The 18,963-nt window shown below is 35.6% G+C and overlaps 1 protein-coding gene across 4 annotated transcripts in view; it reads left to right on the top strand.

Moving 5' to 3' along the window:
• Window positions 1–18,963, top strand: part of ADAM10 (ADAM metallopeptidase domain 10) — a 141,294-nt gene that overhangs the window by 56,899 nt on the left and 65,432 nt on the right. For all 4 annotated transcript variants that reach the window (XM_079125886.1, XM_079125885.1, XM_079125888.1 and 1 more), the window contains one exon: window positions 8,328–8,486. In XM_079125886.1, coding sequence (XP_078982012.1) covers window positions 8,328–8,486 — 159 coding nt within the window. The remainder of the gene's footprint in view (window positions 1–8,327; window positions 8,487–18,963) is intronic.

Here is an 18,963-nt window from a genome sequence, read left to right as displayed (position 1 = left end):
CAAGAGATCATTTCAATAAAGAGTTAGAGAAATTGAAAAAAAAAAACAAACAAATCCTTGAAATGAAGGAAACAATAAACCAAATTAAAAACTCCATAGAAAGCATAACCAGTAGGATAGAACACCTGGAAGAAAGAACCTCAGATATTGAAGACAAAATATTTAATCTTGAAAACAAAGTTGACCAAACAGAAAAGATGGTAAGAAATCATGAACAGAATCTACAAGAATTATGGGATATCATGAAAAGGCCAAATTTAAGAATTATTAGGATTGAGAAAGGGTTAGAGAAAGAAACCAAAGGAATGAACAATCTATTCAATGAAATAATATCAGAAAATTTCCCAAATCTGAAGAATGAAATGGAAAACCAAGTACAAGAGGCTTATAGGACTCCAAATATACAAAATTACAACAGACCCACACCAAGGCACATTATTATGAAAATACCTAACATACAAAATAAAGACAGAATTTTAAAGGCCGCGAGAGAAAAGAATCAAATTACATTCAGGGGGAAACCAATAAGAATATCAGCAGATTTTTCAATCCAGACCCTAAAAGCTAGAAGGGCCTGGAACAACATTTACCAAGCCCTGAAAGAAAATGGATGCCAACCAAGAATCTTATACCCAGCAAAACTTACTTTCAGATTTGATGATGAAATAAGATCCTTCCATGATAAACAAAAGCTAAAGGAATTTACAAAAAGAAATCCGGCATTACAGAACATTCTCAGCAAAATATTCCACGAGGAACAGATGAAAAACAATGATGCAAATCAGCAACAGGAGGAAGTAGCCTAAAGGAATAGCCAAATAAAGGACAAACCAAATCATGTCAAAAAACAAAAATAAGCCAAATGACTGGGAATACAAATCATATCACAATAATAACCCTGAATGTTAATGGTCTGAACTCATCAATCAAAAGACATAGACTGGCAGATTGGATTTAAAAGAAAAATCCAACAATATGCTGCCTGCAAGAGACTCATCTCATAGAAAGAGATACCCATAGACTAAAGGTGAAAGGATGGGAAAAAACATACCATGCACATAGACACAGCAAAAAAGCTGGAGTATCCATCCTCATTTCAGATAATGTGGACTTCAAGCCAAAACTAGTCAGAAGGGATAAAGAAGGACATTACATACTGCTTAAGGGAATCATAAATCAGCAAGACATAACAATCAGAAATATCTATGCCCCGAACAATGGCTCATCCATGTACGTCAAACAAATCCTTCTCAATTCCAGAAATCAAACAGACCACAACACAATAATAGTAGGCGATTTTAACACACCTCTCTCACCGCTGGATAGATCCTCCAAACAAAAATTGAATAAAGAAACCATAGATCTCAATAACACAATCAACAATTTAGACTTAACCGACTTATATAGAATATATCATCCAACAAAGAACGAATACACTTTCTTCTCAGCAGCACATGGATCCTTCTCTAAAATAGACCATGTTTTATGCCACAAAGCTACTGTTAGCAAATACAAGAAGATAGAGATACTACCTCGTACTCTATCAGATCATAATGGATTGAAATTAGAAATAAATGACAGAATAAAAAACAGAAACTTCTCCAATACTTGGAGATTAAATAATGAATGGATAACAGAAGACATCAGGAGGGAAATTAAAAAATTCTTAGAAGTAAACGAGAACAAAGACACATCATATCAAAATCTCTGGGACACTATGAAAGCAGTACTTAGAGGAAGATTTATTTCATGGGGCACATTCACCAAAAGTAATCTATAGAAATCAACAAATAAACGACTTAACACTACAGCTCAAAGCCCTGGAAAAAGAAGAGCAGACCAACACCAAAAGTAGTAGAAGACAGGAAGTAGTTAAAATCAGAGCCGAAATCAATGAAATTGAAACAAAAGAAGCAATCAGAAAAATTAACAAAATAAATACTTGGTTCTTTGAAAAAATAAACAAAATTGATAAACCCTTAGCCACACTAACAAAGAGAAAGAGGGAGAAAACTCAAATTACTAAAATTCGGAATGAACAAGGAAATATCACAACAGATATGAGTGAAATACAAAACATAATTAGAAGCTATTTTGAAAATCTATACTCCAACAAAACAGAAAACCTCAAAGACATCAACAAGTTTCTAGAGACATAGGAATTACCTAAACTGAACGAGGAGGACATACACAACTTAAATAAATCAGTTTCAAAGCAATGAAATAGAAGAGGTCATCAAAAGCCTAGCAACAAAGAAAAGTCCGGGACCAGATGGGTTCTCAGCCGAGTTCTACAAAACCTTTAAAGAAGAGCTCATTCCAATACTGCTCAAAGTATTCCATGAAATAGAAGAGGAGGGAACCCTCCCAAACTCATTCTATGAAGCCAGTATCACCCTGATACCTAAACCAGACAGAGACACATCAAGGAAAGAAAATTTCAGACCAATATCCTTAATGAACATCGATGCAAAAATTCTCAACAAAATTTTAGCAAATCGCATACAAAAATATATTAAAATGATAGTGCACCAGGATCAAGTGTGTTTTATTCCAGGGATGCAAGGTTGGTTCAACATCCGGAAATCAATAAATGTCATTCACCATATCAACAGACTAAAAGTTAAGAATCACATGATTATTTCAATAGATGCAGAAAAAGCATTCGATAAAATACAGCATCCATTCATGCTCAAAACACTAGAAAAAATTGGGGTAGTGGGAACATTCCTTAACATTGTAAAGGCCATCTACGCTAAGCCCATGGCCAATATCATTCTAAATGGTGAAAAACTGAAAGCATTCCCCCTAAAAACTGGAACAAGGCAGGAATGCCTTCTTTCACCACTTCTATTCAACATCGTTCTTGAGACTCTGGCCAGAGCAATTAAACCAAAGAAATTAAAGGGATAGGAATTGGAAAAGAAGAACTCAAACTATCCCTGTTCGCTGATGACACGATTATATATTTAGAGGAACCTGGAAATTCCACCAGAAAACTTTTAGAACTCATAAGTGAATTCAGTAAAGTAGCAGGTTACAAGATCAGTGCTCATAAATCCAATGCATTTTTATACGTATGTGATGAATCTTCCTAAAGAGAAATTAGGAAAACTACCCCATTCACAATAGCCTCGAAAAAAATAAAATACTTGGGAATCAATCTCACAAAAGAGGTGAAAGTGTAGTTCTCACAATGAGAACTACAGAACACTAAAGAAAGAAATTAAAGAAAACGTTAGAAGATGGAAAGATCTCCCATGTTCTTGGATAGGCAAAATTAATATTGTCAAAATGGCCATACTACCAAAAGTGCTATACAGATTCAATGCAATTCCAATTAAAATCCCAATGATGTACCTTACAGAATAGAGCAAGCAATTATGAAATTCATCTGGAAGAATAAGAAACCCAGAATAGCTAAAGCAATCCTCAGTAGAGAGAGCGAAGCAGGAGGTATTGCAATACCAGATCTTCAACTCTACTACAAAGCAATAGTAACAAAAACGGCATGGTATTGGTACCAAAATAGACAGGTAGATCAATGGTACAGAATAGAGGACATGGACACAAACCCAAATAAATACAATTTTCTCATACTAGACAAAGGTGCCAAAAATATGCAGTGGAGAAAAGATAGCCTCTTCAACAAATGGTGCTGGGAAAACTGGAAATCCATATGCCACAGAATGAAACTAAACCCCTATCTCTCACCCTGCACAAAACTCAACTCACAATGGATCAAGAACCTTGGAATCAGACCAGAGACCCTGCATCTTAAAGAAGAAAAAGTATGTCCAAACCTTCAACTTGTTGGCTTAGGATCAGACTTCCTTAACAGGACTCCCATAGCACAAGAAATAAAAGCTAGAATCAACAACTGGGATGGATTCAAACTAAAAAGCTTTCTCTTAGCAACGGAAACTATCAGTAATGTGACGAGAGAGCCTACAGAGTGGGAGAATATCTTTGCCACTCATACTTCAGATAGAGTGCTAATTTCCAGAATCTATAAAGAACTCAAAAAACTCTACACCAAGAATACAAATAATCCAATCAACAAATGGGCTAAGGAAATGAACAGACACTTCACAGAAGAAGATGTGCAAGCAATCAACAAACATGGAAAAATATTCAACAACTCTAGTAATAAGAGAAATGCAAATCAAAACCACCCTAAGATTCCATCTCACCCCAATTAGAATGTTGATTATCAAGAATACAAGCAAGAACAGGCATTGGCGAGGATGTGGAGAAAAAGGTACACTCATACATTGCTGGTGAGGTTGCAAATTAATGCAGCCACTCTGGAAAGCAGTATGGAGATTCCTCAGAAAGCTTGGAATGGAACCACCATTTGACCCAGCTATCCCCCTCCTTGGCCTATACCCAAAGGACTTAAAATCAGCATACTACAGAGATACAGCCACATCAATGTTCATAGCTGGTCAATTCACTATAGCCAGATTGTGAAACCAACCTAGATGCCCTTCAGTTGATGAATGGATAAAGAAACTGTGGCATATATATACAATGGAATATTACTCTGCCATGAAGAATGGTAAAATTATGGCATTTGCAGGCAAATGGATGAAATTGGAGGATATCATGCTAAGTGAGATAAGCCAATCTCAAAAAACTAAAGGACGAATGATCTCGCTGATAAGCGGATGAGGACATATAAGGGGGGTAGGAGGGGTTAGTGTTAGGGTTAGGGTTAGGTTTAGGGTTAGGGATAAGGAGGGTGGTAAGAATGGAGGAAGGAAGAACTGTAGGGAAAAGAGGGGTGGGAGGGGTGGCGGGAAGGGAAAAAATAACAATGAATCAAACAATATTGCCCTATATAAATTTATGATGCTTAATTAAAAAAATAATAAATATAAAAGTGTCAAGGAAGTAAAAAAGACTCATGTATATCATGTCAGGTGGGAAAGAAACTTTTTTAAAACAATAATTAAACAAAATTTTCAGAAGTTTCTTTGAATGTATTCATTCTGAAGGTATATATTTTGCTAGTGGGTCTCCATGCTTCTAAGTTTAAGTTAGTTTAAACAATTAGTTTAACAGTTACTTATTAAATGATTACTATGTGCATGCCAGGTACTGGGCTAGGTGCTAGGAATGATTGCCGTGAAGACTTGTGTTCTATACCATTTGACCCAGTTATTTTCCTCCTCGGTATATTCCCTAAGGACTTAAAGTCAGCATACTACACTGACACAGGCACAGAGCAGCTCAGTTCATAGTGGCAAAGCTATGGAACAAATCTCGGTGCCCTTCAAAAGATGAATGGATAAAAAAAATGTGGTATAGATACACAATGGAATATTACTCAGCCATAAAGAAGCATGAAATCATGGTATTTACATGGATTTAACTGGAGAGTGTAATGCTAAGTGAAATAAACTGGTCCCAAAAAACCAAAGACTGAATATTCTCTCTGATATGTGGATGCCAACATACAATAAAGTGGAAAGAATAGAAATTCATTGGATTAAACAAAAGAGAATGAACGGAAGGGAAGAGAGATGGGAGTAGGAAAGATAGTAAAATGAATCAGGCATAACTTTCCTATGTTCATATATAAATACATGACCAGCAGAATTTGACATCATGTACAACCACAAGAATGAGATCCTAATTAGGATAAGTTATAGTCTGTGTAGGTATAATATGTCAAAATAAACTCTGTTGTCATGTGTATTTAAAAGACAAATAAAAAAAGTGGAAATAAAAGACTGATGTTCTAAATGGACTTAAAGAAAGAAATAACAGATTATCTCAATAAATGCAGAAAAAGCATTTGACAAAGTACAGCACCCATTCATGTTGAAAACATTAGAAAAACTAGGGATAGAAGGAACTTACATCAACATTGTAAAGGCAATATTTGACAAATGCAAAGTCAGCATTATTCTGAATAGAGAAAAACTGAAAGCTTTTCCTCTAAAACGGGAACAAGACAAGGATGCCCACTTTTACCACTCCCCTGCAACACAATCCTTGAAACTCTAGCCAGAGCAGTTAAGCCAAGAGAAGGAAATTAAAGAGTTACAAATAGGAAAAGAAGACCTCAAATTATCTGTTTGCCAAAGAAATAATCCAAAAAACTATCAGAAGACTTTTAGAGTCAATAAATGAATTCAGCAAAGTAAGTGGATATAACATCAATAGCCATAAATCAATTGCATTCCTATACTCCAGAAGTAAATCTGCTGAAAAGAAATTAGGAAAACTATCCCATTCACAATAGCCTCAAAACCAAAACAAAAAAAATCCAGATTTGGGAATCAGTTTAACATAAGAGGGGAAAGAGTCCTATAATGAAAACTATAGAACACTAAAAAAATAAATAAAAACTTTAGAAGATTGGAAAGACCTCCCACGTTCTTGGATAGGCGGAACTTATGTTGTCAGAATGTCCACACTACCAAAAGTGCTATACGGATTCAGTGCAGTTCCCACCAACATTACAGTGTTGATCTTCACAGAAATAGAAAAGGCAGTCTACAAAATTCATTTGGAAAAATAAGAGACCCAGAATAGTGAAAGCAATCCTTAGCATTACAAGAAAAGTGAAGCAGAAGGCATCACAATTCCAGACCTGAAATTATACTACAGAGCTATAGAAACAAAAACAGCTTGGTACTGGTACCAAAACAGGAATGAAGACCAGTGGAGTAGAATGTAAGACACAGAGGAAAACCCACATAAATATAGTTATCTCATACTAGACAAAGGTGCCAGAAACATACATTGGAGAAAAGATAGCCTTTTTAACAAATTGTGCTGAGAAAACTGGAAATCCATATGTAGTGTAATGAAATTTAGCCCCTATTTCTCACCCTGCACAAAAATCAACTCAAAGTGGATCAAAGACCTAGGTATTAGACCAGAAACTCCACACTGGCTAGAAGAAAATGTAGGCCCAACAGTCTAACATATCAGCTCAGGAACTAACTTCCTTAGCAAGATTCCTAAAATGTAAGAAGTAAAATAAAAACATTAGTAAATGGGATGGCATAAAATTAAAAAGCTTATTCATAGCAAAGGAAACAGGAGTGTGAAGAGAGAGCCTACAGAATGGGAGAAAAAGCAAAAAATAAATAACCCAATCAATAAATGGACAAAGGAACTGAACAGGCACTTCACAAAAGAAGAAATATGATGGGTCAACAAATATATGAATAAATGTTCAACATCTCTAGCAATTAGAGAAATGCAAATTAAAGCTATACTGAGATTCCATCTCACTCCAGTCAGAATGGCAGTTATCAAGAATATAGGTAACTGTAAATGTTCATGAGGATGTAGGAAAAAGTGTACACTCATACATTGTTGGTGGCACTGTAGCCACTCTGGAAAGCAGTTGGAGTTTCCTAAAAAAGCTAGGAATGGATTTGACCCAGCTATCCCATTTCATGGTATATATTCCCAAGCATTTAAAATCAACATACCATAGTGATGCCGCCACATCAATGTTTATAGTAGCACAATTCATAGTAGCTAAGTTATGGAGCCAATCTAGGTTCCCTTCATCAGATGGATGGATAGAGAAAATATGGTATATATACATAATGGAGTATTACTCAGTCATAAAGAAAAAGGGCTATGGCATTTGCCAGTAAATGGGTGGAACTGAATGCTATCATGCTAAGTGGAATAAGCCAATCCCCCAAAAGTCAAAGGTCAAATATTACTTCTTATATGTGGAAGCTAATCCAACATAAGGTAGGGGGAATAAAAAAAGAATAGAGGAAAGATAATGGAGTAGAGAAAGGAGAATGACGGGAAGCTGGGGAGGGATGGGATAGGGAAAGAGTGGAATGAATCTGACCTAACATTCCTATGTACATGTATGAATATACCACAGCTACATATTTTTATATACCATTATGTACATTCACAATACACTAATTAAAAAACTAAGTAAATAACAGATCAGTGGCGTAGAGGGAAGGGAGTGGTGGTAGAAGGAATGGAGAGGAAGGAGAAATACTGGGGACCGAATTAGAACAAATTATATTATATGCTTCTATACTTCTAAAAAATTCACTTGTCATACATAACTAAAAAGAACCAATAAAAAAGACTAATGTTCTATTTTTCATTGTTGTTAGTAGTAATTATATATGTTTTAGCTAAATGCTAGTTGTTGTTCATATCTCAAATTCAACTTGATATTTTTATGTGAAGATTAATTTTCCCAGTAAAATTTGTTCTTGGGATATTTGAAAAAAATGTGTAAAAATGTCTTTTTAAAGGATAATGAATTCACTATTCGTGTGCAAATTAAAATTTGAGGAATTTGTTGCTTTCATTAATAGGTGAAGAAGGAAGTTTTAGCCATGGGTCTGTTATTGATGGAAGATTTGAAGGATTCATCCAAACTCGTGGTGGAACATTTTATGTTGAGCCAGCAGAGAGATATATTAAAGACCGAGTTCTCCCATTTCACTCTGTCATTTATCATGAAGATGATATTAGTAAGTACTTAAATTTTATCAAGTAACCTTTTGTAAAAAGGCATATGAATAGTTAAAGCTATTTGAAGACAAATGAAGCCTGAGCTATTTTCTTTCCTAAGCCATTAATCAGGCTAGAAAACAGTTTTACAAAGTCTCAATTAAGTGAATAATGGATCTATATAGTGGGGCAGTTTTCTTGTCAATCCGTGTCACTCCTGCTTACTGATGATATAACCAGTTCTGTTTGAAGTATGAATCAATTAAATCCAGTTGAATTGGAAATTCTATATTCTAATATCAGCCTATACCTATGTTTTTATGACCTACTGAGGATATAACATCATTATCTTCTTATGTAAATTATCATGTGTGTATAATATTGAAGGAACATTTCAGGTATTTTTGTGATTTCTAAATCCTTTGAGTGTTTCTTTCTGGAATATTGAAATAATGATCTCAGTTTGGTGTTTTAGTCAGCTTTTTCGCTACTGTGACTGAAAGACCTGACCAGAGCAACTGTAGAGAAGGAAAGATTTCTTTAGGGGCTCATGGTTTCAGAGGTCTCAGTTCATAAGTGGCTGGCTCCATTCCTCAGGGCTCAAGGTGAGGCAGGACGTCATGGCTGAAGAGTGTGGTGGAGGGAAGCAGCTCACATGATGATCAGAAAGCAGAGACTCCATTCACCAGCTACAAATATATACTCCAAAGCTATCCCCCGCAACGCCCCACCTCCTCCAGCCACATCCCACCTACCTTCAGTCACCATTTAATCCCATCAGGTGATCAATTCTCTGATTGTGTTAAGGCTCTTGTAACCCAGTCATTTCTTCTCTGAACTTCCTTGCATTGTCTCACACATGAACATTTGGGGGATACCTCACATCCAAACCATAACATTTGGTAAGACTGCAGGTAAATCATGGAGTTTGTCCTCTTCCATGGTCTTTATGTAATGATAATTTTTTTGGAGAATTCTTTTTCTGTGTTTTAAGAATAGAAAACATGTCAGGTGCAGTGGCATATGCCTTTAGTCCCAGTGACACAAAGAGGCTGAGGCAGGGGGATGGCAGGTTCCCAAAATCAACCTCAATAACTTAGTGAGGCCCTGAGCAGCTTAGGGAGACCACTGACCCCCAACACAAAAACCCAAATTCCAGAGTGCCCAAACTGACACACTCACTAAATCATCCCTTACCCTTAGTATAACCTGTATAAGCTGAAACTCCTTCTTTGGCCAGTGGCTCATTTTCCACCAGGAAAGTGGGTCCATCAGAATGGTGACTCCATTCCTGAATAAAGGCTTTTGGCTGATTCGTGAAATTTGCATCCAGTTTAGTCCTTCTGTGTTAACAGTTTGTTTCTTTAACTGCTTTAAATTCCATGTACCATTTATCTATGCAGTGGATTCTTCATAAATGCTTATGAAATCTTGAAATACTGTCCCTGGAATGTTTTTTTTTTCAAAATCAAGACCTTTTGGTCTTGGGGAAAGGACATAGAGGAAAAGTAATTTGACAGATTATTTTTTCTTTCCTATTGTACTATAATCATACTTTTTTCTTTATTTTACACTTTCCTTCAGTACTTCTGTTTGTTCTACCTAATGATTTTTATTACTGTCTTCTCTTTCTTGTTTTCTTCCTTATTATCTACTTGTATAGAGTTTAAACATATTGTTCTGTCTTCATTTTCATTTCTTTCTTGTAGTTAAATCTTCCCCATGTTTCATACTATAGTAATTTCCAAATATCTTAATTTATGCCAACATTTCTTTTTCCCCAACGTTGATGGTTAATTTGAAGGATCAGCGACATTGGATACAACTTAGTTTTCTTTTCTCTTTTCTCTTTTAACTTTATCATCAATTTTGGTTCTTATTTTATACTCATTCAAGTAAATACATGTTCATTATATATTTACAACATAAATATAAATTCAGTAAGAAGGATTTTTCATGTTCTTCTTATTGTTCAATGTCAGTGGTGGTATCAACATTTAAAAGTAGTGTTAAAACTACTAAAGTCAGCTTTTTGTTGTTGTGACCAAAATATCTGGCAAGAATTGACTTAGAGGAGGGAAAGTTTATTTGGGGCTCATGGTTTTAGTGGTCTTAGTCCATAGATTACTGACTCCATTGATCTGGTCCTGAGGCAGTGCATTATCTGGAAAAGCCACGGGAAAGATGCACTCTTCTAGGGTACAAACTCCCGGTGACCTGCATCCTCTTGCCACACCCCACCTGCTTATAGATACCACCCAGTCAGCCTAGTTAAACTAGGATGGACCGATCAGGTTACAGCTCTTATAATCCAGTCATTTCACTTCTGAATTCCTGCATTAACACAGGAGCTTTGGTTGTGGGGACACCTCATATTCAGACCATAACAAGTAGTAATGTTTAAAGTGATTTTGTTTGCCATTTACCTGGTAAATGAAATTTAGTGATATGAGAATGAAAGTATGGAAAGGAATTGCCTTGAATAGAGTTTTTAAATTACAGCGTTTACAGAAAAGTAATAATGACAATTACTTTTTCTTTCTTTCTTTTTTTTTTTTTTTTTTGAAATGGGTCTTCTTATGTTGCTTTAGGCTGGCCTTAAACTTGTAATCCTCCTGCCTCAACCTCCCAAGTAGCAGGAATTATAGGTATGCACCAAGATTTTCAGATAATTTTTTTCGAAAAATTATCTGAAAATCTGTGTGTAGTTAGAAAATTATCTGAAATGTCTGTCTATAGTTTAAGAAATCCTCCATGTTCTAATCTTTAGTTTCTACATAGTTGCTATATACCAGATTCTAAAGCAATGTTCGCAAACTTTTTCTATAATATAGATAGCCTATAAATAGTAGTATTTTTGGCTTTGAGGACCATATGAGTTCCATCGCAGTGACCTTCCCTTGTAGTGTAAAATTAGCAGGGGAATATGTAAAATGAGAATGACTGTTTTCTAGTAAAATTTTAGTGATATTTTAAATTGTCATGCAGTTTCCTTAAGATGCAATATATTCTTTTGAATTTTTCTACTGTTTAAAATTGTAAAAAAAAAAAATCTTAGCTTGCATGCCAAACAAAAACAGGTAGCAGTACTTATTCTGCAAACTATTTTTATCTACCCCTATTCTAGGTGATGGAGAGATAAATTTACTTTTAATTGACCCTTTAATCTCTCTGTTAGAATATCAAAGATTCTAAAACTAGCAGTAAGTGTAGTTTTTGCTTACTATGTACCGAGTATGATATAAAGTTCTTTACTTGCATTATTTAGTTTTATCCTCAATGATAGCTTTATGAAGTATAAACACACCTATTATCCCTCCTTAATAGATGAGGGAAAGAAGACTTCAGAGACTTACGTCACTTGATTGTAGACCTCATGCTCTTTTGCTTCACCCGTTGGAAAAAATGAAATTCTCATTGCCCTTTATTCCAAGGATTTCTGGGGCTTTACTGAGATTTGTAAGCCTCCCCTCAAATCATTCCTTTGCATCTTGTGCTGCTTTAGGCCAAATTCTCTCCTTAATATGTTTAGTAATGAATGTTTTTGTTTTATACCTAATTAAAAGAAAGAGGCTGCCCTTTAATATATATTATTATTTTCATATAATTTGCATAAGTGATGGTAGTTTATTTTCATGATGGAAATACTATTTGATTGTTTACATCTTTGTGTGTATGCCTAGGTATCCCTGTATATGTTACTCTCACCAGAAACAAATGGTAGGGGAAATATACCCATGTTGGGTAGGGATTCTGATGAAAATTTGACTGTCCTCCTGTTAATACTATTTTTGTAACTGTAGGTATAAATGTATGAAACCACAATGGAAAATGATATTGCTATTCTGGAGAACCTTAGGGAATGCTTATGAGGCTGTACCAGAATACAGAGACAGGTTTTTTTTTTTTTTTTAATTAAAAAAATGTTTTTTTATGGTGCTGGTGATTGAACCCAGGGCCTTGTACATACGAGGCAAGCACTCTACCAACTGAGCTATACCCGCAGCCCCAGAGCCAATTTTTAGCAAAAATATTGAAAAACTTGTTCCAGTTGCTTTGATATGACCAGTTAGATGTGATGGTGATAACTGTATAGTTACCAGCTTAAAATTCACACTTGTTCAATTTGGCATTAAGGTAATAAAAAGCACCCTCTCCTAGGACATAGAAGTGTGAACAGTTATGACAAGGTAAGAATACCACTTAATCTTCTGTTTCTGAGCATGGTTTATTTTGAAGAAACAGAAAAATACTGTCCCATAAACTGTGATAATAATCTTAACATGGACAACTTTTAAGGTCATTTAACTGTGATAGCTTGAAATCATTAGTGTACCCATGCATCCTTCTGTGTACTACCTATCTAAGAGGGAAAGGTAAATACATAAAGCTGCAGAATATTTGGGTTTATTCTTTTTTGTTTCAAATTTATTATTTATTTTCTTGTGTGTGGCATAGGAAAGCCCAAGGAACTTGAATTTGCCTCATAATAGAAAAACACCCTTACTTTTAACATGTGTTATTCATAGCTATACTTGTTTCTCCTTTATCTTGTGCTTCAGTGGAAAGACCCCTAATTTCTTGTACTTAAAAATTAATTTTAATTATTTTACCATTACCTTAATCATATAGTAAGGTCTTCATTTGTGGAAACTTCAGGATATTGCTTGTAATTTATTTATTTATTTATTTTTGTACTTGGGATTGAACCCATGGGTGCTCACCTACTGAGCTATTTCCCCATCCCTTTTTATTTTTTATTTTGAGATGGTCTTGCTAAGTTGCTTAGGACTTTGCTAAGTTACTGAGACTGGCTTCAAACTTTGATATTTCTGTCTCAGCCTCTTGAGTCACGGGATTATAGGTGTGTGCTACCATGCCTGGCTGCTTCTAAAATCTTTTAAAAATCAGTTAATTTCATATTGTGCCTCTCCCTCTGTATTGTGGATCAAACCCAGGGACGCTCTCCACTGAGTTATATAGCCAGCACTTTTTATCTTTTACTTTGGGACAGGGTCTCTCTAGGTTACCCAGGCTGGCCTCTTGCCTCAGTCTACCAAACAGCTGGCTAATAGGTGTGTCCACCTTCATATTTTGCTTTTGAGTTGTTGACATAAATGAGTTTTTTTCTTTCTTTCTTAGGCTTCCAACTCTTTGTGGGAATGAGGGGCAAAGGGAAGTAGGAATAGATGGAAGAAAGAATTGAATTGGAAAGTATTGATAATAGCTAGCATTGCTTATATCTAATATTGTCCGATTAAGAATGTCATTTATAACATGAAAAAAGTATCATAGTATTTAAAAAATAAAGTATCCTAGTCATACTCAGGTCCTGTCTGGAGCTTGGAAATCTGCTTATACGTATGAGTTATGACGAACTATGGGAGAATTGGAAAGTATGAGGCAAGGAATGCTCTGGTTGACACTAATTTAGAAACTGAATTGTATAAGGTGATGATTATAAGAACCTATGACTTAAGGACTCTCACCATGTATACAAGTGTAGTTATTGTTGCTACTATATTATTTAATTTACATGCTTAACTTAGCATTGATCTTAAATACTAAACTTACTTAAGCACAGTGATAATATTTGAAAGAAATGTAAATATTGAGATTTTTTATATTGCTATTGCCTTTTCCTTTTTCCTGAGTTAATCTCTAGAAAATATCAATTACGTTCTCCAAACAACTCATAGGCACAAAATCAGAAAAGTTGAGAAGACCATGAGAAATTGTTTAAAAATGTTGTATAATTAGAAATGTTGGATATTTAAAAACCAGATTGAAAAAGACAGTGAGGGTTTTTTTTTTTTTTTTTTTTTGGGGGGGCGGTGTGATGCTGGGGAGTAATGCTGAGGTATTTGTTCTACCGCTGAACTATATCACTTATTTTGAGATAGGGTCTTGCAGAGTTGCCCAAGGCTTGAAACTTGCAGTCCTCCTGTCTTAGCCTTTTGAATTGTTGGAATTACAGGTGTGTGCCACTGTGTCCAGCAATAATTGCTTTTTATTTTTAAGTTTTGGTATTGGGGATTGAAATCAGGGTCACTTAATCACTGAGTCACATTCCTTTTTAACAAAATTTTTTTATTTTGAAACGGTTTTACACAGTTTCTTAGGGCCTTGCTAAGTTGCTAATGCCGATTTGAACTTGTGATCTTCCTGCCTCAATCTCCCAATTTGCTGGAATTATAGGCATGCTCCATTGCACCTGGCAATAATAATATACTCTTTGTAGGTGTATTTCTTTAGTTGCTCCACAAAAATATTCCATAATTTTCTAAAATACAAAATTTAAGCTAGGTTCACACACTGCATTTGACTGTCAACACTAAGTGTATTACTTTTTAACAACTTTATTGATGGAAAATTGACATCAAATAAATTGCTCATATATAATGTATAAGTTTAGTAACTTTTGGCATATGTATAAATCTGTGAAACCATTATGTTAATCAATATGATGAACATATTCATTATCCCCAAGACTTTCCTTCTCAGTGTAATCCTTTTTTCCCTGCCTACCCCCTTTATCAGGCAATGATAGTTTGTATTTTTTTATAATTTTATGTAAATGCAGTTAAACATTACATAATCTTAAAAATCTGGCTTCTTAGCATAATTATTTTGAGATTCATTCACATCATATGTATTAGTAGTTCATTTGTTTTTATTGGTGAATAGTATTCTATTGTATGGATACCATAATCTGTTTGTATAGTTACCTGTCAATGGACTTGTAGGTTGTTTCTAGGTCTTGATTATTAAAACCAGATTGTAATGTTTTGATATTAACCCATAAGTATTGTTTTCTTCAAGAGAAGATGACTTTTGAAAACAGGCAAAAGGATGGGTAAATCCAAGAATTAATAGATAAATCTAAGATTAATCTAAGAATTAATAAGATCTTTTAATTAACTTTTCTTTTGCTGTCACTAAAATACCTGATAGGAACAATTTAGAGGAGGTAAACTAATTGTGGCTCATGGTTTCAGAGGTTCAGTGCATGTTTGGACAACTACATAGCTCTGGGCCCAAGGTGAGACAGAATATCCTGGTAGAAGGGCATAGCAGAGGAAAGCAGCTTAGAACATGTCAACCAGGAAGCAGAGAGAGCCCTGCTCATCAGAGAAATATAAAACTCAGAGGCATGCCCCAGTGATCCACTTCCTTCAGCCATATCCCACCTGTCTGCAGGTTACCACCCAGTTAATCCTTATCAGTGAATCAATCCATTGATTAGTTTACGACGCTCATAGTCTGTTTCATCTCTGAATGTTCTTGCATTGTCTCACACATGAGCTCTGGGCAACATCTTATAACTATATCAAAATGTCTAGCTCTGGTGCCAAAGCTCTCATAAGACCTTTTGAAAATTTAAGACAAGTTTGTAGAAGCAAGAGAGCCGAAAGAATGCTCATTTTGTGTTAGTTGCATATAGATTGTCTCTCTCCCAAACTCATATACTTCACAGTATAGCTCAAGTGTAATCTGCTCAAAGCCTTTTCTGACTTCTCAGTTCTGGGTATCCCATCTTTACTGCTGTTATCTATTGGTGTATTCTCCCTGTGCTTTGAATGTAGCACTTTATATGTTTTTGGTCATGTGATTGACCTTTAAGAACAGGCATAAAGGAAAATCAACTGTTGGCTAGAAGCATAAATTCAACCAGTGTTTAATAGCTTGTGGACAATTGCAGAGAGACCTTATCACTTAGCAAGTTAATACTTATATCTGATACTTGTTTACATGTCTGATACCTCAGACTGTAAGCTCTTCAAGGGTGCATGTTCTGTGGCATTTATTTTTGTAGCTCTGGGGTTTGTTAAATGATAGTTTTTCCTTTTATTGTTGGGTAAATGAATTAAAGCAATTATAACATTGCTGTACCATTAGGAAATCTGTGTGCATTCAGGCCTTAATTTTGAATGTGTCAATCTGTAAGGATTGAGAACACACTTCCTTACAGAAACAATTTAAAATGGTAGAATGTTTTTAGTTTTTCAAGAGAATGAAGGCTAAAAGGTTATTTGTGCCAACATTTTACAAGTATTTGGCTAATGGATGACCTTAGAAAAGAAGCATTAAACCAGTTGCTGGCCGAAAAATTAAATTCAATAAGAATGTATTGGTTTATGAATGTACAGGAAAGATTAAGAGTTTAAAAAAATATCTTGAGGGCAAATAGTCAGTAATAGAGAGTCAGAATGTGATAAATGCCATAACAAAAATGTCATTAAAGCACTGAGAGTCATATGCACCCAGGGAACCTTAGGGAGATTTAGACTTTATAGGATGTTGGCATTTGATTTGAACCTTGAAGATAAGGGGGTAGGCTTTTGATTGCCTGAGAAAAGAATCTGCAATGACAGGAACTATTACTCTGGCTGCAACAATATTTCCTTTTTCTGCCACTGCTTGAGAACTTCAGAAAAGAAGAGAAACTGGCATCTTCATGGTGCCACTGATTTGCTGCAATGGATAGGTGTATATTCCCAAATTGAACAAATAGAAATAATCAGTGTGTTACTTGTTTTGTTTACAAGTTTTACAGATTTTGTGTTAACTTTCCACTGCAGTGACTGAATGCCTGAGATAATCAACTTATAAAGAGGAAAAATTTATTTTGGCTCATGGTTTCAGTCCATGACCTCTTGGTCCTGTTGTTTTAGGCCTATGGAAGCATAGTACATTGTGGCAGGAGCACATGGTAAAGAAGACCTGTTTACCTCATGATGACTGTGAAGCAAATTGAGAGAGACTGGAAGGGGCTGGAATCCCAGGAACTCCTTCAAGGGCGTGCACCCAGTGACCCAATTTCCTTCCACTGGGCCCCAGCTTCTAAAGGTTCCACCACTTCCTGTTAGCACCACAAATCCCTTTACATATAAACATAACAGGTTTAATGATTGATCACCGCCCCCCCTTTTTCTTCTTGCAATGCTGAGGGTTGAACCCAGGGACTTGTATGCTAGACAAGTGATCTGCCTCCCTCCCACTTTCCCTCCCTCAAATTGAACCCAGAGCTTGTACCACTAAGCCTCGTTCCCAGCCCTTTTATTCAGTTTTTCACTTGATTGCCCAGGATGGCCACGAACCTGCAATCTTCCTGTCTCAGCTTCTGTCATTGGGATTGTAGGTGTGCACTGCTGCACCTGGCTTTAGCTGATTTATTTCTTTTCTTTTCTTTTCTTTTCTTTTTTTTTTTTGCGATGCTGGGATCGAACCCAGGGCCTTGTGCTTGCAAGGCAGGCACTCTACCTAGCTGATTTATTTCTTAATTAACATTATTTAAATACGTAAACAGAACAAGACTCTTTAGTTACTGTGAAAATAGTGAATAGGGCAAAGGTTCTGTCCTTTAGTACTTCAGAGTCTAGTAATTCTATTTGTAATTGATCAGAATAATAAATCAACATTATTCCTGTTGATCTAACTCCCAAAATGCCACTGTGCTCCTTTTCCTGTGCTCTCCTACCCTCCCAAAACAGAAACTGAAACTTGGGGTTTGACAGAGTATGGGAAGAAAAGGACTCCTGTCCACTAGATTTTTAAAATTTTATTTAATTTTCTAATTTTTTATTTTTTATATGTATATATTTTAATTGTAGATGGACACAATATCTTTATTTTATTTGTTTATTTTTTTAATGTGGTGCTGAGGATTGAACCTGGTTCCTCACATATGCTAAGCAAGTGCTCTACCGCTGAGCCACAACCCCGGTCCCTGTCCACTGAATTTGAAGAGGGATAAACACTTCAAGTCCTTCCTTCCCTCCCGAGGCTTCATCTCTGCTTGGGGGTGGGTGGGGGGAGTCTTCATTCTTGTTATTTTGGGCAACTTTGGGAATAAATAGCAGTTTCAGGCCCCATGATTTCCTTCAGATATGATATTAACAAAACAGTTCTATGCATTATCTATCTCTGGAGTCATTCTGCTTTAAATTCAGTTAATATAATAAAAGTTGGATTGTTTGATTGGGTTTGTTGTTTTATAGCATGTTATTGGAGAGATCACAACCACTTCTGACTATTACAGAGTCATCTCATAGTCAAGGCCTTGGACCTTGCAGTCAGATTCTTAACCTGCTTGTGACATAGAGGGTGGGGTATCCTACTGGGAGTAGTGAGAATACAAGAAGTGGGTGTATGTATATATGGCTTCAGGCACAGAGTCTGTTGTAAATCTATTGTTAAGTCTTCTCCCTCAATGGAATGGATGATTAAGAGTTAATGAGTTATTTCCCATTTCAGGTGGTAGGCATCACAATATATGTATTATTTATATTTGTGTTTCCTATAACAAAAGCCAGAGGTTTGCATGCAAAGGAACTGGAAGAAAGGCAGTAGATCTAAAGCTGATCTTTGTTTTAAATAGGCTGAATATTCTGCACCCATGACTCATTCTTTGTGAAAGAATATGCTGTTTGGCCTTTTCAGGGAAACCACAGTGTATCCTATGATTTTGCATCTCAATGAGGGCTTATTCATTAG

The sequence above is a fragment of the Sciurus vulgaris genome, assembly GCF_902686455.1.
Source record: "Sciurus vulgaris genome assembly, chromosome: 2".
Lineage (NCBI taxonomy): Eukaryota > Metazoa > Chordata > Mammalia > Rodentia > Sciuridae > Sciurus > Sciurus vulgaris.
The sequence above is the reverse complement of the archived record's forward strand: the minus strand, read 5'-3'. Positions and strand labels throughout refer to the sequence as shown.